Source organism: Pseudophryne corroboree, chromosome 4 (assembly GCF_028390025.1).
Source record: "Pseudophryne corroboree isolate aPseCor3 chromosome 4, aPseCor3.hap2, whole genome shotgun sequence".
In the NCBI taxonomy this organism is placed as follows: Eukaryota; Metazoa; Chordata; class Amphibia; order Anura; family Myobatrachidae; genus Pseudophryne; species Pseudophryne corroboree.
In genome coordinates, this window is record NC_086447.1 from 906,549,506 (window position 1) to 906,568,583 (window position 19,078).

General features: G+C 43.7%; 1 protein-coding gene across 3 annotated transcripts in view; it reads right to left on the bottom strand.

The window, feature by feature from the left end:
* Positions 1-19,078, bottom strand: part of LOC134910652 (calpain-13-like) — a 157,197-nt gene that overhangs the window by 102,979 nt on the left and 35,140 nt on the right. For 2 of the 3 annotated variants that reach the window (XM_063918941.1, XM_063918939.1), the window contains exons 5-11: positions 18,597-18,730; positions 16,895-17,075; positions 13,822-13,863; positions 7,890-7,937; positions 6,278-6,319; positions 4,637-4,711; positions 878-963 (exon numbers count right to left, since the gene is read on the bottom strand). In XM_063918941.1, coding sequence (XP_063775011.1) covers positions 878-963; positions 4,637-4,711; positions 6,278-6,319; positions 7,890-7,937; positions 13,822-13,863; positions 16,895-17,075; positions 18,597-18,730 — 608 coding nt within the window. The remainder of the gene's footprint in view (positions 1-877; positions 964-4,636; positions 4,712-6,277; positions 6,320-7,889; positions 7,938-13,821; positions 13,864-16,894; positions 17,076-18,596; positions 18,731-19,078) is intronic. The other variant, XM_063918942.1, reaches the window with a different exon arrangement.

Below are 19,078 nucleotides of genomic sequence, written 5' to 3' on the forward strand. Positions count from 1 at the left end.
AAATGCGTTACGTGTCAATGCTGCTGCCGACCGCCTGCCAGTATTGAATTTGTCTTCCTAAGAGGAACGCTTGCTGCATGCTGCTCTTCATCGTTGTCTGGTGTTGGCATGGAATAGAAGGAGAGAAGTGGGCGTGTGATGGGTGGGCGTGCGAGCAGCATGATGTCATCATGTCACATCACGCTGTTTTTGTACATTGAGGTGGAGCCGGGAGTTTGAAAGCCGGTGGCAGTGGCACCCTTGATTAATCCAGGCGTCCAGTCAGTAATGCATTCCTGACAGGGTGCAACGCAGAAGGGACAGTAATCAGCCTGCTCGGCGATCGCTGCATCAGGCATGTAAGATCGGATTGTCGGACATTAGGGGGTGCCTGTGCGCACCAGGCACCCCCCCTGCGCACGCCTATGATCGTCCCTGGGAAGATGGCGCTGTCTGGGGAGGAGGGACCCGCTTCCTGATCAAGTAAAGTAGGAAGCAGAATCTACTATAACCCAAGAACGTCTGGATGGCTTGGAGTTGGCACTTCTGGCAATTGAGGGACCTGTGCTGGATGACTGCTACACAAACAATCTTCTGGATACTGTTGTGAAAATGAAAACTTGTAATACACGTTTTTGCAAGTTCGTTTAGTCAGATGACTTGTGTAATTTCATGTTGTGTTTTTGGGTTTCTTTAAAAATCATGCCTGTGTTTTGTATTTCAGAGTGTGAGAAGATACCCTGCATTATGAGAGTATAGCGTGCATACAAAATGGACCACCTAAGACTTTGCAGTGGCCAAGGGGTCACTGTCAGTATTCGAGACTTCCTTAAGGTCCAAGGACACTGATTCCTTAGCATGAAATAGCGACTGCTCAGAACTCATACCTAAGACTTACTTATCATTCCAACTGCCCTGCCATTCTCCAAAACCCCACGGATTCCATAGCCGAATTAACTTCACCATTCCTTTCCTAGATTTGACCTGTAAACAGGAAATATGTAGTTGATACATATGAGTCCAGTATCCATACAAGGGACAAGATAACGGATAATCTATTCACGTTTATTTTTGTAATTATTATTTATATTGTCACAAATAAATCTGTCCTCAGTTTGCTTGATTCTCCTTTCCAACAAGAGACAGAATGGGGACTTTCTAGCCCAATACTCTATAGCAGGCATTCCCAACCACGGTCCTCAAGGCACACCAACAGTGCAGGTTTTAGTGATATCCAGGCTGCAGCACAGATGGTTACATCAAAATAACTAAGGTACTAATTAAGTCACCTGTGCTGCAGCCTGGATATCACTAAAACCTGCACTGTTGGTGTGCCTTAGGACCGCGGTTGGGAATGCCTGCTCTATAGTGTATGGAAGAAACCAGATTAATATCTAAGGGAGGAGAAGAGCCCTAATTTTTTTAACTAAGAAGTATGGAATAAAAAGAGATAGGGCCTGATTCATATTTGTAAATAGAGCAAAAAAGCAAGCAACTGGGCAAAACCATGTGCATTGCAGGTGGGGTAGATGTAACATGTGCAGAGAGAGTTAGATTTGGTGGGGTGTGTTCAAACTGAAATCTAAATTGCAGAGTAAAAATAAAGCAGCCAGTATTTACCCTGCATAGAAACAAAATAACCCACCCAAATCTAACTCTCCCTGCACATGTTATATCTGCCCCCCCCCCCCCATCCCCTGCAGTGCACATGGTTTTGCCCAACTGCTAACAAATTTGCTGCTGTGATCAACTCTGAATTACCCCCTGGGTCTTAAAGGGAAGCCATGGATGGGTTTCACTGTCTTTGGGATGACAGTTACATGGGCTTCAAGAGTCTGGTCTGAGATAAAATCAGGGCATTAAAGGTTTGCAGTAAGAGAGGGATGGGGTTTTCTTTTAAAGTCTTAGAAGGACAATTGATGAAGTTGTCTATAGCAACCAATAAGTCTACCATGTATTTAATAGATTGTACTAGAATCAGTGATGGCTAACCTTGACACTCCAGCTGTTGTTCAACTACACATCCCAGAATGCCCTGCTACAGTTTTGCAATTTGGCCATGCTGAAACTGATGCAGGGCATGCTGGGATATGTAGTTCAACAACAGCTGGAGTGTCAAGGTTAGCCATCGCTGTACTAGATAGATGATAGATAAAAGATGATCAGATTCTATGGGCAACATCTACACATGACCTCTTTAGAAGCTTTGATCGACCCCTTATAATGGACAATATGAAATTCATCTGGGCCGGGGAGAGGATTTGAAGACATCTTCTAAGTCTGAATAATACATATGGAGGGCAATCAGCTGCAGCAGCATATCCCATCAATACAATTAGTGAGCTATGGGAGTGAGAAGCTAGTGTGCAACCACCAATCCACCACTGGTCGCTCATCCATTCAAGTGATGACCATGCCCGCAACACTGAAAGCCAAGATAGGGATGGCCATCAGAATCTGATGGTAGTCAACCATTAATGTTCCCTTCCGATGGAGAAGCTTTTTCTATTCAATGTCGGGATTTTCACCTTTGTATGCTTCTTTTCGGTGCCATTGTATCATGATTCTTTTGCAAAGATAGAGACACTGTTCCAATTGCACTATTGATTGTTGAACTATTGATTGGTTTTGAAACAACGGTTGCACGTGTCTAGTGTCCATGCTCATATGGTCGCAGTACCGATTGGACTCACGATCTCAGATACTGTATGTCTTGAAAATGTATTGGCCATTCCTGAGCGGTGACTGGGTGGTAACAGGAAGGTGGCTAAGCGGACACACGGAAGGCTTGGTTATGTGAGTACCGTGGGTGTGTTACTCTGATGCATAATCTGCACCTACAGTAGAATACGACTGGTGCAAGTTTCAATGGTGCAAGTTTCAATGGTGCAAAGTTTCAAAGTGGGTGTCTCAGTCCCTGAACAGTCATACACACGTATGTACACTAGGGAGGAGCTTATAGTGGTATTTGCATATATTCTCCAACGCAAGACTATATTAAACAAGTGGAGGTACCCCAGTGGAAGGAAACTTACTAAAGTGCTGTTATATACTATTATAAGGGATAGGCTTTACAAAAATTACGATTAAAGTGGGAAAACCCTTCTAAGTGCAAACTTTAAAACACCAGCGCTGTATATACCTTTCTGCTTGTGATCACCTGGCCAGAGTTCTTTATGCCTCGTATCGTTTTCTCTATAAACAGCAGTGTGTAAAGAATTAAAGTAAGGTGTGACTGTCTGCTAACTGGAAATACCGGTTTGAGCTTCAAATTGAAAGATTGAGTTATATTTGTGTTTGCGCAGAATAAAAATAATTTAAAATTGTTTTTATTTTCAGGGAAATATTTTTACAACTTAAGTAATATGAGAAGAAGTATTAACGCAGCGTCAGATTTCAGCCATGACTCTGAACAAAACATTCAAATTCTATACTTCGTGTTCTAGGCCCTACACTCTGGCCGATATTCCTCAAAGATATGAACGATCTCGTTCATTATTGAACGAGATAACGTTCATATCGTGCAGTGTGATGTCACCAGCGATGAACGATGCGCGGCCCCGCGCTCGTTCATCGCTGGTGCCCCGTCGGCTGTGCATGCAGGCCAATATGGACGATCTCGTCCATATTTGCCTGCACTTCAATGGGGCCGGGTGACAGGGGGAGTGAAGAAACTTCACTTCCACCGTCACTACCCCCCTGCCGCCGGGTCGCCCGTATCCGCCGTCGGGCAGCTCGGCGGCGGACCTTTATATGTGTAGGGCCCTTTCCTCTATAAACTCTACTGTCAGACAGGGCTGGATGAAGTCTTCAGAGGTTAGTTCACATGGCAGATGATGTAACCAGGTAATTAGTTTATTATGAACAAGGTAGAAACGGGTAGCGGAATAACACAGGATCAACATTAATGCAGCAGACACAGGATATATCCCAGTTGCAGGTAGGAGCATACAGGGCATGCTGGGAATTGTAGTGCGCCAGTATAATGCAGTTATGGTCTACTACAGTGTATGCAGCTTAGGTGCAATGGGATATATAATATATATATTTAATTGTTTAGCATGCTGTGGTGGCACAGAGGATATTGAGAGGAGACGTAGGCATTTCTATAATGAGTGCAGTGTATACCCATAGTATACTTACCCCTCTGGAGTCCCGCTGCGGGCAAAATTACTTGAAAAATGCCACCGCGGCTAGCAGGGGGGTGGGGTTAAGGAGTTGCAGGCAGCAGGGGGGTGGGGTTAAGGATAGGGATGCGGGCAGCGGGAGGCTGGAGAGGGGGATGCGGCAGCGGGAGTCGGCCAGGGTGGACGATGAACAGCGCAATTTTGGGTTCGGTCAGCAGGTGGGTGCTGATGGCTCTGGCAGGGTGACTGCCTGCCCTGCTAGCCCCGCCACACTTAAAACCACCATGAGGAGAGGCAAGGGCTGCTGTGCTCCTCTGGTTTGGGGGGGGGGGGGGGGGGCGAACACTGCTGTGCCGCCCCAGCAGGTGCCCTAGGCATGTGCCTCACGTGGCTAGTGGGAAATCCGGAACTGCCAGAAATCCGAAACATACAGTATTTGTTGCAGTAAATATTTATTAATAATCCTATTTCTGGCATTAGCTCCCCAAGTGTCTGCAATATATATTCCCACAAAAAAGATAAACGTTTACCTGTACAACGTCCGTAACGCAATAGGCGTGTCTGTCCACCAGGCCACTACTTAGATACACATTTTCTGGCAGTTTCTGAGAGGATGAGATGGACACTGAAATTATCAAAAGGTCTTAATTTTTTATGTATTTATTATTACGTACATAATGGGGGTAATTCCAAGTTGATCGCAGCAGGAATTTTGTTAGCAGTTGGGCAAAACCATGTGCACTGCAGGGGAGGCAGATATAACATGTGCAGAGAGAGTTAGATTTGGGTGGGTTATTTTATTTCTGTGCAGGGTAAATACTGGCTGCTTCATTTTTACACTGCAAATTAGATTGCAGATTGAACACACCCCACCCAAATCTAACTCTCTCCGCACATGTTAAATCTGCCTCCCCTGCAGTGCACATGGTTTTGCCCAACTGCTAACAAAATTCCTGCTGCGATCAATTTGGAATTTCCCCCAATATGCACACAAGTGTGTGAAGATATTGGTAGTACCGACACTGCTAGATAAATTATAAAACAATATAAACATTGTTGGAGCCGACACAAAGTATTGTAGATAATGAATACAATGTTTTAACTATAATACAAGTGAAAAAAAAATATTTTTGTACAAAATGATTTACAAGACATAAATCAAGAATGAGACTTCCAGGATAAATGCAATTCTATACTAACGAACCGCTTTCTCCCAACAAGCATGTATTATCAAATGCTCCGACTCACCAACACCTATGTATTCATTGTTATTTATATTAGAGATGAGCGGGTTCGTTTATACTTGGATTTACCCGAATCTCCTTATTGGCTATCGGACGTTACGTGTTTTGGATAGCCAATAAGAAAAAAACAGAAATTAAGTAATGGCGATAATTCTGGCGTAAAGAATCGAGTAAATCCGAACCCGCTCATCTCTAATTTATATTGAAGGTTGTTAGCAAATCAAAAAAGTTTGCAATTGGGCAAAACCATGTGCACTGCAGGTGGGGCAGATGTACTGTAACATGTGCAGAGAAAGGTTTGGGTGGGATGTGTTCAAAATGAAATCTAAATTGCAGTGTAAAAATAAAGCAGCCAGTATTTACCCTGCACAGAAACAAAATAACCCACCCAAATCGAACTCTCTCTGCACATGTTTCATCTGCCCCTCCTGCAGTACACATGGTTTTGCCCAATTGCTGACTTTTTTAATTTGCAAACATCTCTGAATAACCCCCATAGTGCTCACATTTCCCGCAGCTATCATATTCTCGGATTGTGGGAGGAAAACCACGCAAGCGCGGGGAGAAAATACATGCATGACACACAGGGCCATAATGGGAATTGAACCCATGACCTTAGTCTAAATTTAAATTTAATATGCAGCAGCTTTGAGTTAGGAATTTAAACAGTCAGATATTTGTGGTGTAAAAGCCCCCATACATTAACAATCATGAAAAAGCAATTCACAGATTCTGAGATTTTTCCCCCCCAGATTTAAAGATTTTCTAATCCACCAATCTGCTCTCATACATTAGAGATAGAGTATGTCTCAGTGATTTGCAGATCATCTTCAGCCTCTTGAAAGGCTCATCTTGAAAGGTTTAGTAGAAACGGTCTGCAGATAAATAGAGTGTAATAATAATAATTAAAGAACATTTGATACTTACATTGCTCAGTAGACTGTTCTTCTGGATGTCGATATTTTCTTTCTGGAACAAATCCAATAATGATTTCATTTATTTGTGTGCCTACTGGATGTAATATAAAGATCCCACATTTTCCCATAGGACAGAACTTCACACCTCGCGTGACCAGGATTGTGCCACATAACAATGTGACTTGTATAAAATACTGTTGCCCTGTGCTTATGCTCAGCCTACATGTATTTACAGTTGCGTGGATCTTATATTATCACCCACTTGGGTGTTCATGTACAAATTCAGTACAGTGGGGGCATCGCAACGCAAGTCACCTTAGAGATGTATACAATATTGAGTCACTCCTATTTTTAAGCTATGTCCTATAGGAGGCGTATTCTTGGACATCCAATAGGCCTGGTGCAAGTTTCCAAGTTAAAGGGAGATGTTAGTCAAATTTTTACAACAGATTTCAAATTGCAAAATCCGAGGTTTCACAGCAAATCTTACTATCAATATGCAAAGTTTGCCACAGCTGCATACAGCATCACCCAGGCAAATGCTAATTGGGTGACATACTGTAAATCAGTGAAACGTTTGCACCTTAATTCAGTGCTAGTAAGGGACCTTAATGTTTCCTTTGTCCAGGAACTAGGAAGCCATAAGCACACTGATGCAGCTGTAACGTGATCCCGGCTGTCCAAATACTGATACAGGAATCACAGCTGACAATGCCGGCGCCATAATCCTGAATGGGATCCCAATCCAGGCGCCAGGATACCGACAACCGGGATCCCGAACGTCACACTGCCGGGCCGCTGGAGAGGTAAGATGCGTGGGGAGGTTAGGTTTAGGCTGTGGGGAGGGGGGAGTCAGGGTTAGGCACCGACAGGGAGGGTTAGGCTGCAGGTGGGGGAGGGTTAGGTTTAGTACAGTATGTGGGAAGGATTAGGGTTAGGCTGCGGTGAGGGGGGATTAGGTTTAGGCTGTGGGAAGGGGGGGTCAGGGTTAGGCCCCACCAGGGAGGGTTAGGGTTAGGCCGCAGGTGGGGGAGGGTTAGATTTAGGCTGCGAGGGGGGGGGGGGGGGATTAGGATTAGGCTGTTGGAAGGGGGATCAGGGTTAGGCACCACCAGGGAGTCTTAGGGTTAGGCTGCTGGTGGGGGAGGGTTAGGCATAGGCTGCAGGGAGGAGGGGTTAGGTTTAGGCTGCAGGAAGGAGGGGTTAGGTATAGGCACACCCGGGGAGGGTTAGGGTTAAGCTGCGGGGGAGGGAGGGTTAGGTTTAGGCACCCCCGGGGAGGGTTAGGGTTAAGCTGCAGGGGAGGGAGGGTTAGGTTTAGGCACCCCCGGGGAGGGTTAGGGTTAAACTGCGGGGGAGGAAGGGAGGGTTAGGTTTAGGCACACCCGGGGAGGGTTAGGGTTAAGCTGCGGGGGAGGGTTAGGTTTAGACTGCGGGAAGGGAAGGTTAGGGGGCTATTGGGGGAAGGTAATTCTCACTATTGGAATGCCGCGGTTGGTATATGGACCGCCGGCATTACAAACCCAACCCGCTATAACGGTTTTAGCTATTCTGAATGAAAATAGACAGAAAAAAAAAAATCAAAACAAAACCCAAGTATCATACTGATGGTTTTTACTTACGTTGGTTGGTAGACTGATCTTCCGGGTGTCATTGTTTGCTTTCTGAAACTGATAAAACAATGACCTCAATTACCTTTTACCTTTCCATTCTTCACAGAGAACAGAAACACGCCAGGGTCCTGGTTCTGAGTCACAGGTATATTTCATTGCGCCCGTTCCTAGCGATTGTTACCAAACTGCGCATACATTGCCAGGCTGAAAAAACGCTTCCTTCAGCATTTGCGAGTGATCCAAAGTCATACGCATCTCTGTCATTACCACTGGGTGGTATGGGGCGTACACATGTAAAAGAAATGTTCCAGGTTGCTTTGTTGGCATGTAGCCAGACTTATTATTTATTCTAAGTTATGCATATGCAAAGAGGATGAAACACTCAGACAGGTCTCCTGCATGGGCTAGCCCTGAAGATAGTGATGATGCAGATGCAGAAGTTTGGGAGAGCGGGTGGTGCAATCACTTAGATGTCTACAACACAGAATATGGACGCATGGGCACGTTAAAACTCATCTTGCATTCCGCTCGCTGCATCCGCCCAGAATTGCATTCACATTACGTACGATTTTGAATTCCTGCCCGCTGTAATCAGGATTCGGTAAAATCATGTCTACAATTGTCATTTAATGATGGCCACCACGATTGCAATGATCTCACGCCTTATCAGACATAAAAAAGGGACGCTTATGGAAGTAGACCATTTTTGGCACTTATGTACCCAATTATAGTCCACAAGAATGGATTTTAATTTCTAAAGCAGAGATGTGAAGAGGGGCTCAGAGCTGACCCTAGGCATAGGCAATATAGACAAATACCTAGGGTCATCTGGAAAAGCCTAGGGGCATCTGAGAGAGATTTGATGGCTGGAGGTACACAAGAGGCAAAGACTTGATGGCTGGAGACACACAAGTTGGAGAGACGTGATGGCTGGAGACACACAAGTTGGAGAGACTTGATGGCTGGAGACACACAAGTTGGAGAGACTTGATGGCTGGAGACACACAAGTTGGAGAGACTTGATGGCTGGAGACACACAAGTTGGAGAGACTTGATGGCTGGAGACACAAGTTGGAGAGACTTGATGGCTGGAGACACGCAAGTGGGAGAGACCTGACTAATGGAGACACAGACACCCTCTGCCTCCCCAGTCACCCACTGTTACAAGACAGCGCTCTGCCTCCCCAGTCACCCACTGTCACAAGACCCCTTATCCGGTGCAAAAGGTCCTACACGGGGAGAGGGGAGCACCAGCCAGAATCTTGACTAGGACATCAAATTGGTAAGGTCCAGCCCGGGAGGGGCTGTATGAAGTTTGACCATGTAGGATCTTATGGCACGGATTGCTTCATTGCACACCAATCACTGTAGCAGGACAATCAAAATCATGCAATCATGCTGCAGTGCCGCAGAGCCTAATGACATTGAACACAGCGGCATGGCGTTTGATGATAAGACTCACGTTACCATGCTTGGTTCCAGCTACTCCTGCTAGCGATGGCGACCGGAGAGGGCTGAAGAGTTTCCTCTGCAGATACTGCATTTCAATCATATGTGACCATCTTTTCTAAACCATTAATGGTACAGCTGTGTGCATGTGGAAAGTAGCACTGCCGCTGGGTCAGCGTTTCTGCAATGTATTATATCACCACATGGTGGGAACACACATCTCAGTAAGAAGAATGCAATAGAGGCAACCATCACAATCTCAGAATCGAATGGCAAATCCATCACCGTTAAATCGGAAACACTGATGCTTTGTGACCATTGATTTCTGATAGCCATCCCTACTGTGGTGTGAGGCATATGCAGGGACATTTACTGTGTCTTTTAAAGCCACAGAGCATTTTGCTTCCAGCAAGATTACTCTTTCTACACATTTATGATAAAGTGGTGATAAACCATGCCTTGACTTTCTGTAGGAGACCTCATAGTACACTTTGTAATGACTACTCAAAATACTGTATTGCCTCAACAAGGGCGCTATTCAGGTCAACATATACACAATATGGATAGCAACACCACCAAGAGTGATATTTAAGCAATAGTCTGAGTATTGTGAACACCTTTAAGGGAAAAAAATCTTACTCTATTGAGTGGCGCTCAAAACATTCTCCATAAGTTGGATAGCTTCAATTGTAATGTCCAGTTATCCAGTGTAAGACCAATCAGAATTTTTGGGTTTGATTTTGATACTACACTCCTGCGCCAAATGAATAAGCAGCCTGGATCTAGTGGTAAATAGTGCCACCCACACTAAAAAGTATATAGAAAAGAATAGGTTACCACACCAATACACGGGCGCTTCACAGAGTTTTTGATCTGATACTCTCACACAGAATCTAGTGTCGTGTCTACCTAGACAAAAAATACATGCATAGTGTATTATTGTTATAAATATACAATCGAGATTTTCTGGCGTGAACTCGTACCGAATGGATTGGTCTACATATAGTAGACAAAATCACTGTGTCAAAGTCCAGACGTCAGATCATAACCAGAGATCCTCCCTCTCCAATCAACATCAGATAAGGTCTCCCTCCACATGGACTCAGGATAATTTCATATGAAAATAAAAGAGGATCCAATGGTGCAATACCATAAAAACAATTTAATACAGAAGAATAAAAATGGTACAGGTGGACTCTCACCAATTTTGTTGGTCTAACAAGTAGACAAATGAGCATTCAAAACATACAGGCGTCCCCAGAAAGTCAAGATGCCAGCAAGGGAGTCCTCCACGTGTACCCAGGATACCGTTCACCAACGCGTTTCGATAACAGCTTGTTATCTTCCTCAAGGTGTAATGGTATCCATAATTTCCGGGTTTTTATACCCCTCCCATAAAACATTAAAAAATCCTATTTCCAGACATGGATCATCCTGATAGCTAAACTCTCCCATCACATCATACTGATAAGCCATTCCAGATAGTCCGTTCCATAACATCATTGCGCCGCTCTTTCCCGCTCTTCGGAATCAATCACTGACTGGCGGAAGTGCATCTCAGCGTGTCTCTCTGTCCGGGCGGAAATGCGTCATCCCGCAGCCGTCACTATAGCAACGCGGTGTTTCTCTGGAGCGGACCTGTTACTGTCGTGACCTGCTTGACTGAAGTATGGTGTCCGGTTCAGGTCATACGTAAACAATCGTGTCCTTGTGCTTTGTAGGATAGGCGCCATTTTTATGAAGCCCGTTAGATGGAAAAATAAAACAACAATGTGTCAGATACCGATAACGGGATTAAATCATTATTACCTGACAATAATAATTGAATCATAATTTTTGATAGATCACAACAAGTCCCAAATAGAAATAACCAAATTTAACGTGCAATCGATACAAAAATAAAACTTTACATGGTGTAGGCTAAAATACCTTGAAAGCTAAATTAAATGAACCATTTTGTCTCAAAATCTTTATTGAGCCCTACCGGTTCTAACGTTTTATACTTAAAAATGGCCTGCATCTCTGCCTTGGCCAGTTTTCTAGGTAAATCACCTCCTCTTTTGTCAGGCATTACTTTTTCCAGAGCATAAAAATTGATGATATATTTGGGATCAGATTCATGGACATTTTTAAAGTGCATTGACAAAGCGTGAGTCTCTACTCCTTTTTTAATATTGCGGAGGTGCTCTCCAACTCTAATTTTTAATGCCCTCCCTGTTCTTCCAATATAAAAGCGTTTACAACTACATTCAATGCCATAAATAATATTGGTGGAGTGACATGTAATGAATTCTTTGATCACGTGTTTTTTATCGTTGATCAAAATCTCTTCCTTCTTATTACCAAAAGTATTTGGAATATTCCTACAAGCAACACAGGACCCACATCTATAGAATCCCTTAGATGTTATCCTGGATTGACCCGAAGGTGTATCCAGATGGCTTCGTACTAACTTTGTTTTTAGGTTGGGAGCCCTTCTATAGATGCAGATTGGTCTATCGGGCAGGTCCATCCCAATCACAGGGTCCTTTTTTAATAATGGCCAGTGTTTTTTAAGGATGTTTTTAACTTTGTTGTGTTGAGAGGAATAACTCGTGATGAAGGCCCACTTAAATGGATCATTCTCCTTGTTGGTGTCCTTCATTCTTGGTTCAATAAGAGTTGTTCTCTCTAATTTGGAGACTGTGTCTAACACACTTTCTAATGTGGATTTATCATAGCCTGATTCTTCAAAACATCCTATCATACTTGATGCTTGGGTAAGAAAGGTTTGTTGGTCAGAGCAGTTCCTCTTCAATCTTTTGAATTGGCCCGTTGGAATGCTATCTAGCCAATTGTGATGATGACAGCTTGCCCTGTTGATATATGACCGGGAATCAGTGGGTTTGATATAGTTCCTCGTCTTAAGGGTGCCTTCTTCTACATAGATGCTAAGGTCTAAAAAATTGACCTGTGCCTGGCTAACGTCAAATGTTAATTTGACGTGCTGGTCATTTGTATTAAGGTATAGACAAAACTGCTCCAAGGTCCCTAAGTCACCCTCCCAAATGAAAAAGATATCATCTATGTATCTATGCCATGTCACCAGGTTCGCCCCGTGGGTGCCTTCGGTCCAGACATATTTGTCCTCCCAGGCACCCATAAAGATGTTGGCGTAACTAGGGGCGAACCTGGTGCCCATGGCAGTCCCGCACTTCTGCAGGAAAAAATCCTCCTTAAAGATGAAATAATTATTATATAAAATGAAACTAATCCCCTCTATGATAAATTCCTGCATGTTTCCTGACAACTCTGACCTCAAAAGTGTTTCTTTAACTGCTTTTATCCCTAACGTATGATCTATATTTGTATAAAGGGAATTTACATCGGCAGTTACTAAGAAATAGGTCTCTTTCCAAACAATACCATTTAAGATGCGTATGGCATCTCCTGTGTCTTTCAAATGTGACCGATTAAGTACCACAAAGGGCTGCAGGTGGTGATCTATCATATGTGATAGATTCGCGGTCAAAGACTCTACCCCTGAGACGATAGGCCTCCCAGGGGGTTTCACCATACTTTTGTGCATTTTGGGCAGCACATAAATAGTAGGTATTACCGGATACTCCACAAATAGAAATTTACTCTCGGCATCTGTGATAACTCCTTTTTTGCTGTATTTCTCTATCAAGTCTTTTAATGAATTTTGAATCTTCTTAGTGGGGTCCCCACGCATCTGTTTATATGTGGATTTATCCCCCAACTGTCGATAGATTTCCTCCTCATAATCTATCCTATTCATGAGAACAATGCCTCCCCCCTTGTCGGCGGGCTTAATGATGAGTTCCTTATTTGACGTTAAGGTCTTAATGGCCCCCCTTTCTTGATGACTAAGGTTATATTGGATTCGTTCTTTCTCGAGTTTCTCACAGTCTTCTTTGACTGAGTGCATGAAGGTTTCTATAAAGCACCCCTTGAGGTAGGCAGGGTAGAAAGTGGACTTGGGTTTGAAAGAACTGGTTTGGTTCATTTCGGTGACCACAGCTTCTCCCTCTTTAATTTTGAAAAATTTCTTTAAAGTCAGTTTCCTGGTAAATTTCTCGATATCTATAAAGAGATCGAATTGGTTGGCCCTTACAGCAGGGGCATACGTAGACACGACACTAGATTCTGTGTGAGAGTATCAGATCAAAAACTCTGTGAAGCGCCCGTGTATTGGTGTGGTAACCTATTCTTTTCTATAAGACCAATCAGACTTTACAGAGCAAGCAGCAGTGGATTTCAATACAATAAACTTCTACTTATTGGTACAAGACCAAGGCCTGACTTTATAGAACATCCTACTTGCATCTGCTACAGGCCATCAGAAATCTAAACTCTGCAAGTCTTAGAGTTACATCTGAACATCATTGAACATGGGTTAAATATTGCTATTATTACATTTACCATTTTATGACTTTCAGATATTGGTAATTTGCTGGGGGGGAAAAAAGATAGGAGCAATTAGTCTCACCACTGCTGGGACACTTGAGCTTCGTTTCTTGGTTGTGTCATCCTAATAATTGGAAGAATGTAATCATTAGTATCAGGAATCGGCCTCTTAGGACATTAAATTTTTCCTGGAAAAACATGGTGGTTATTCTAGGGCTTTTACTGCATAGAACCGTACACAGGTGCAGTACACATTCGGAAAGACGCTATCGGCTGCTTTAAAACTGGTATTACATTGTGTAGCCACTTAATACATCATGCTGTGTCATGGTGTGTCTTCTGCGGGAGCAAAGAGATGCGGCTGAGCCCGTAGGGGGCAGGACTGGGCTGCACACGTCATTAGACCCCCGCACCCATTGAGACAAAGTGGAGCAAATCGTGGGTCCATGGGGAAAGGACAATCTGCATAATTTTAACCCTGTCCCCTCCACACGGTCCCGCAATACCAAGTATTATATCCACACATGGCCCATTACTCTAGGAAGTGGGTGTAAATTGAGAGTCCACCCATTTTTGCCGGGTCCTGGGGATTACCCAAAAAATCGTGAGTCTCCCGCACCTTCTGGGAGAGTAGGTAAATTATGTTGCGGAAAAACAATAGGTAAATGAGGACACAACCAGGGCCGTATTATCCATAAGGCTGACTAGGCTGACGCCTAGGTGCTCCGCAGGGACTAAGGGCCCATAAATTTTTGGGGTCAACCCATATTAGATTGACAGGGTAGTTAGGTTGACCTGTAAAAGGCCGACAGGGTTTATGGTCGACAGATACAAAAGGTTAACAGGACAAAAAGTTTGACATGAAAATAAAAATGGTCGACACCATGCTTTGGGCATGGTGTCTCGTTCCACTACCTCTGAACAGGTAGTGAAAAAAATGTTGTGTTGTCCGTATGTGTGCTGACCATTTGCACCTGTAGACCTATTGTATCTGTCAACTTTAGACACAGTCGACCTTTTACCTGTCGACCCAATGACCAGGTAGATCTTTTGTACCTGTCGACCTAATGTGTGTCAACCATATGGGGTCGAACTGTAGACTTTTTACCTAATTAGGGTCGAACTTTCATCTATACCCTCACCTGCACCCTAGGGCTCCAATGGTTAAAGGCACTTTGCACTCTGCGCTCTAGCAAGGCACACTCGTAGTCAGCTGAACTTTGTTTTGAGACAATGATGGGAGAAAGGGACAGTGGACCAATAGCGCACCAGCGTTATTTCAATAGAGAAAAGAAAAGGAAGAATGACTGCGCTGTGAGAGAAGAGGTCAGCAGACTTGATTTCAACTGGGTATTGGTGTTCGTGTGACTACTGAAAGTGTGAATGATGGCGGAAGATCAGCTTACCAACGTCACCTGTAGCAGGGTGAGAGTGACATGCCAGAGGGGGCGAGAAATACCTGAAAGCCTAGGGGCCTGTCCACGGGTTAATACAGCCCTGGACACATCTGTAGTGCTCTTCACTGATTTCTCATCCTTCTGTTGGTCTTGACTGATTAGTGTAGCTCATTGCGCTGCTATATTCAGCCACTTTCTCCAACAGGACATTTTTGAATGTTTTTGTACCAGTCTTAACCGTGGCCTATATGTAAATTAACATATAGCAACTACCACCCTCCATACCCACCCATTTACCTGAATCAGTGAGACAGCTCAAGTCATTAATATTGATTCACTGGGGCTCTCTGGACAAGCTCAAATGGAGCTTCTGAGTGTTGGCTCTGTGATCTATGTAATGGAGTGGGATATGGTCCTTATGTTGACATCACTTAGGTTGACAGTCATTAGGTCGACCACTATTGATCGACATACATTAGGTTGACACCTGGAAAAGTTTGACATGGGCATTAGGTCCACATGGCAAAGGTCAACACATGAAAAATTTGATATGAGTTTTTCACAATTTTTTTTTTCTTAATTTTTTGAACTTTTTCATACTTTACGATCCATGTGGATTATGATTGGGAATAGTAACCTGGCCCGAAGCATGCCGAGCGAAGCGAGCTATGCGAGGGGACACGTTCGCTAATTGGGGTTCCCGGTCACTTTACAAAGAAAACAACATTAAAAAAACTAATGTCGACTGTTTTCCATGTCAACCCGTCGACCATGTCGACATTTTCAAGGTGTGGTCGAACTAATGAGTGTCGACCTAAATATGGTCGTCCCAACAAACCCATTCCAATGGATGAAGACACCACCTCACATCGCTGCAATATTCCATGTCCACCATTATTCATTCACATAGTTGGCAAATATTATCAATAGAGGGACAATACCGTGCATATGGAGACTGCCAATAGCTCTGGAAGATTGCCTCAGATGTATGGGAAATAAGGTGGGCAGCACTTACCCATGGATTCTATTGACAGTACATATCCAATATAAGATTTGCCCACTTACAGCTAGAAACTATGGGCCATTCTGCCTTGTGAGCTTCCTCTAAGTGATCTGGTTTCCCCCCAAATGACAAAAACAAACTGAGAGATACATCACCCCCCTGGTGCACTGGTTCCCAAGCTACACCCTACTGTAACATATATTTTTTTTCACGACACCCCTAGGCCGAAAGTTTCTTATTGATAAATTCAAAATAAAATATTAAATTAGGACAACTGTGCTGACCTGTCACCCTTAGGGTCAGTTAAGTGGCGGTGCACAGAGTTACACTTTTGTTTGTCCACATATTTCATGATTGGCAGCTGCCAGCACAGGTTTTGCCTATCACAAAGACCATAAATACTTTGATTCAATCCCGGACCATGTGATAGGCACGACATCCAATTTGAGAATCACAGCCCCAGTGTGTTGGTGTGTGTCAATTAAATAATGGGTATAGATTGCAAGCTCCACTGGTCAGGGACTGATTGAAATACTTTCTGAAAAGTGTTGTGGGATATGTGTGCGTTATAAAAATAACGGTTAAGAATAGTAATAAAATATGCGTCAAACAAGAAATTACAATTCTAGATATATTGTGCATTATTGTTAGCGCTACTTTAGAGAACTGGGTGATATTTCCACTGACATTCTGTTCTCCTATACAGTGTATGTGCTGTGTATTGGAAGCGTGCAAGGACTAACCCACCGCCGTACCTGAACGTCATTTATACAGGCCATCAAGGTGTCACGCGTGGCGGTGCTGATCATATACCACAGATCATCCTGGTGCACTTTGCTGCTCTGCAGCTTGAACGTCACAGTCACCCCTCCTGTGAAGTTCACAAAGGCTTCTGCGGGGTCCCCCCAGTGCAGGTTTTGGTATGAACCCAGGAGTCTAAAACAGAACACAAAGACTTATGGACCTCATTCAGTAAGGATTGCAAATTCTGCTTATTAGCGTGTAACATCACGCAGCTGCCACGATCACGCCTATGCTATGCCCCCAGTTCACGCCCCCAGGCCCTGTGCATGTGCCCGCATAATGTTAGTAATTTTTTACGCTTGGATTGCGTTTTGCGATCCAACCCAAATAGGGCCCAATATTTGGCTTTTTTTTTTTTATTTCAAATTATTATTTATTTATTTTTGTTACCTATTTGTAGATGTGCTAAAAATCTGTGTTTAAAAAAGTAAATGGTGTGAAAATTGATGACCGTAAAGATCAAGGTTCATATGTGGTCTCATTGCTTACAATAAACTCCCATACTGCAAGTGGAAATAATAGTAATTACACATTTACTTATATTGTGATTGAAAATCATGCTGGAGAAAAAAATAGCTGAATGACCTTTTAAAAAACTCTAATCCCCTCTTAGCTCCTCAAACGGAACTTTCCAGCTGCGGCGCTAACTGCGAGCCAATCACCAAATTGCTTTAGCCGGTCCCCCCTTCTGGCCCTTTGTTTAGTTACCTACTCTACAGATGCCTCTACAAGGGCAGTTCCCAATTGCTGGAGTGTGAAACTATGAACGGACATGTTTCAGGAAAGGTGTAATGGATTATGGGAGTCATTCCGAGTTGATCGCTCGCTAGCTACTTTTAGCAGCCATGCAAATGCATAGTCGCCGCCCACGGGGGAGTGTATTTTAGCTTTGCAAGTGTGCAAACGCGTGTGCAGCCGAGCAGGAAGAAAAAGTTTTTGTGCAGTTTCTGAGTAGCTCTGGACTTACTCAGCCTTTGCGATCACTTCAGTGTTTTTGGTCCCGGAATTGACGTCAGACACCCGCCCAGCAAACGCCTGGACACGCCTGCGTTTTCCCAAACACTCCCAGAAAACGGTCAGTTGACACCCATAAACGCCCTCTTCCTGTCGGTCTCCTTGCGATCAGCTGTGCGAATGAATTCTTCATTAAATCCATCGCATAGCAACGATTCGCTTTGTACCCGTACAACGTGCCTGCGCATTGCAGTGCATATGCATGCGCAGTAGTAACCTGTTCACTGCGCTGTGAAAAACACCAGCGAGCGATCAACTCGGAATGACCCCTTATGATAGGAAAGGATCTGATAGGAAAGGATCTAGAAAGCTTTTACTAGCAGTACTATGGTTGCTCAGAATGTCCGTCGGAACATGGCTGACAGTGCCGGGGCAACCACGTATTTAGATGCAGTATCTGGCTGCGACAAGCCCTCATCTGACTAGCAAACCCCCCCTTCCCCGCTACCACCCATAAATGCCCATCGAAACTGTCGCTATTTGTGCTCCATCCGGAGCAGCCGCAGACTTAAAACATCATCCTCTTGCGTCCAAAATCTACACCGCGTCCACTCTTTATGTTAGGTAAAAATTTGTTGCTACAGGATATTCATTTTTTTTCCTTTTAATCTACATGTCAATGAGAAGACAAATAATTACTTTGCATAGGCTTTTTCCAGAAGGCAAGGCCAGAATTCATTTGCGCAAGACGGATGCACGGACAAGTACTGCCCATTGAGAAATGGCAACATGTCATCTACAACGATATCCACCCACTCTCCGAGATGCCACAGCTGAAAAGAAAGCCATTTGGGGAATATTACAAGTAGAAAATCATATCTAAGTTAAGATAAAGACAAAAAATTGATTATTATAATTGATTAGTCGTTGCAAATCATTCTATAACGATATTTACATATATTTATCAGAAGAAAAATAAAATATTTGTAAGATCGCAAATACTGTGATTTATACCTTAGACAACTGTAGCCACACTGGGGAATTAGGGGGAGATTTATCAAAGCTTGGAGAAATATAAAGTAGAGAGAGATAAAAGACCAACCAATCAGCTCCTGACTGTCATTTTTCAAACACAGTCTGTAACATGGCAGTTAGGAGCTGATTGGCTGGTACTCTATCTC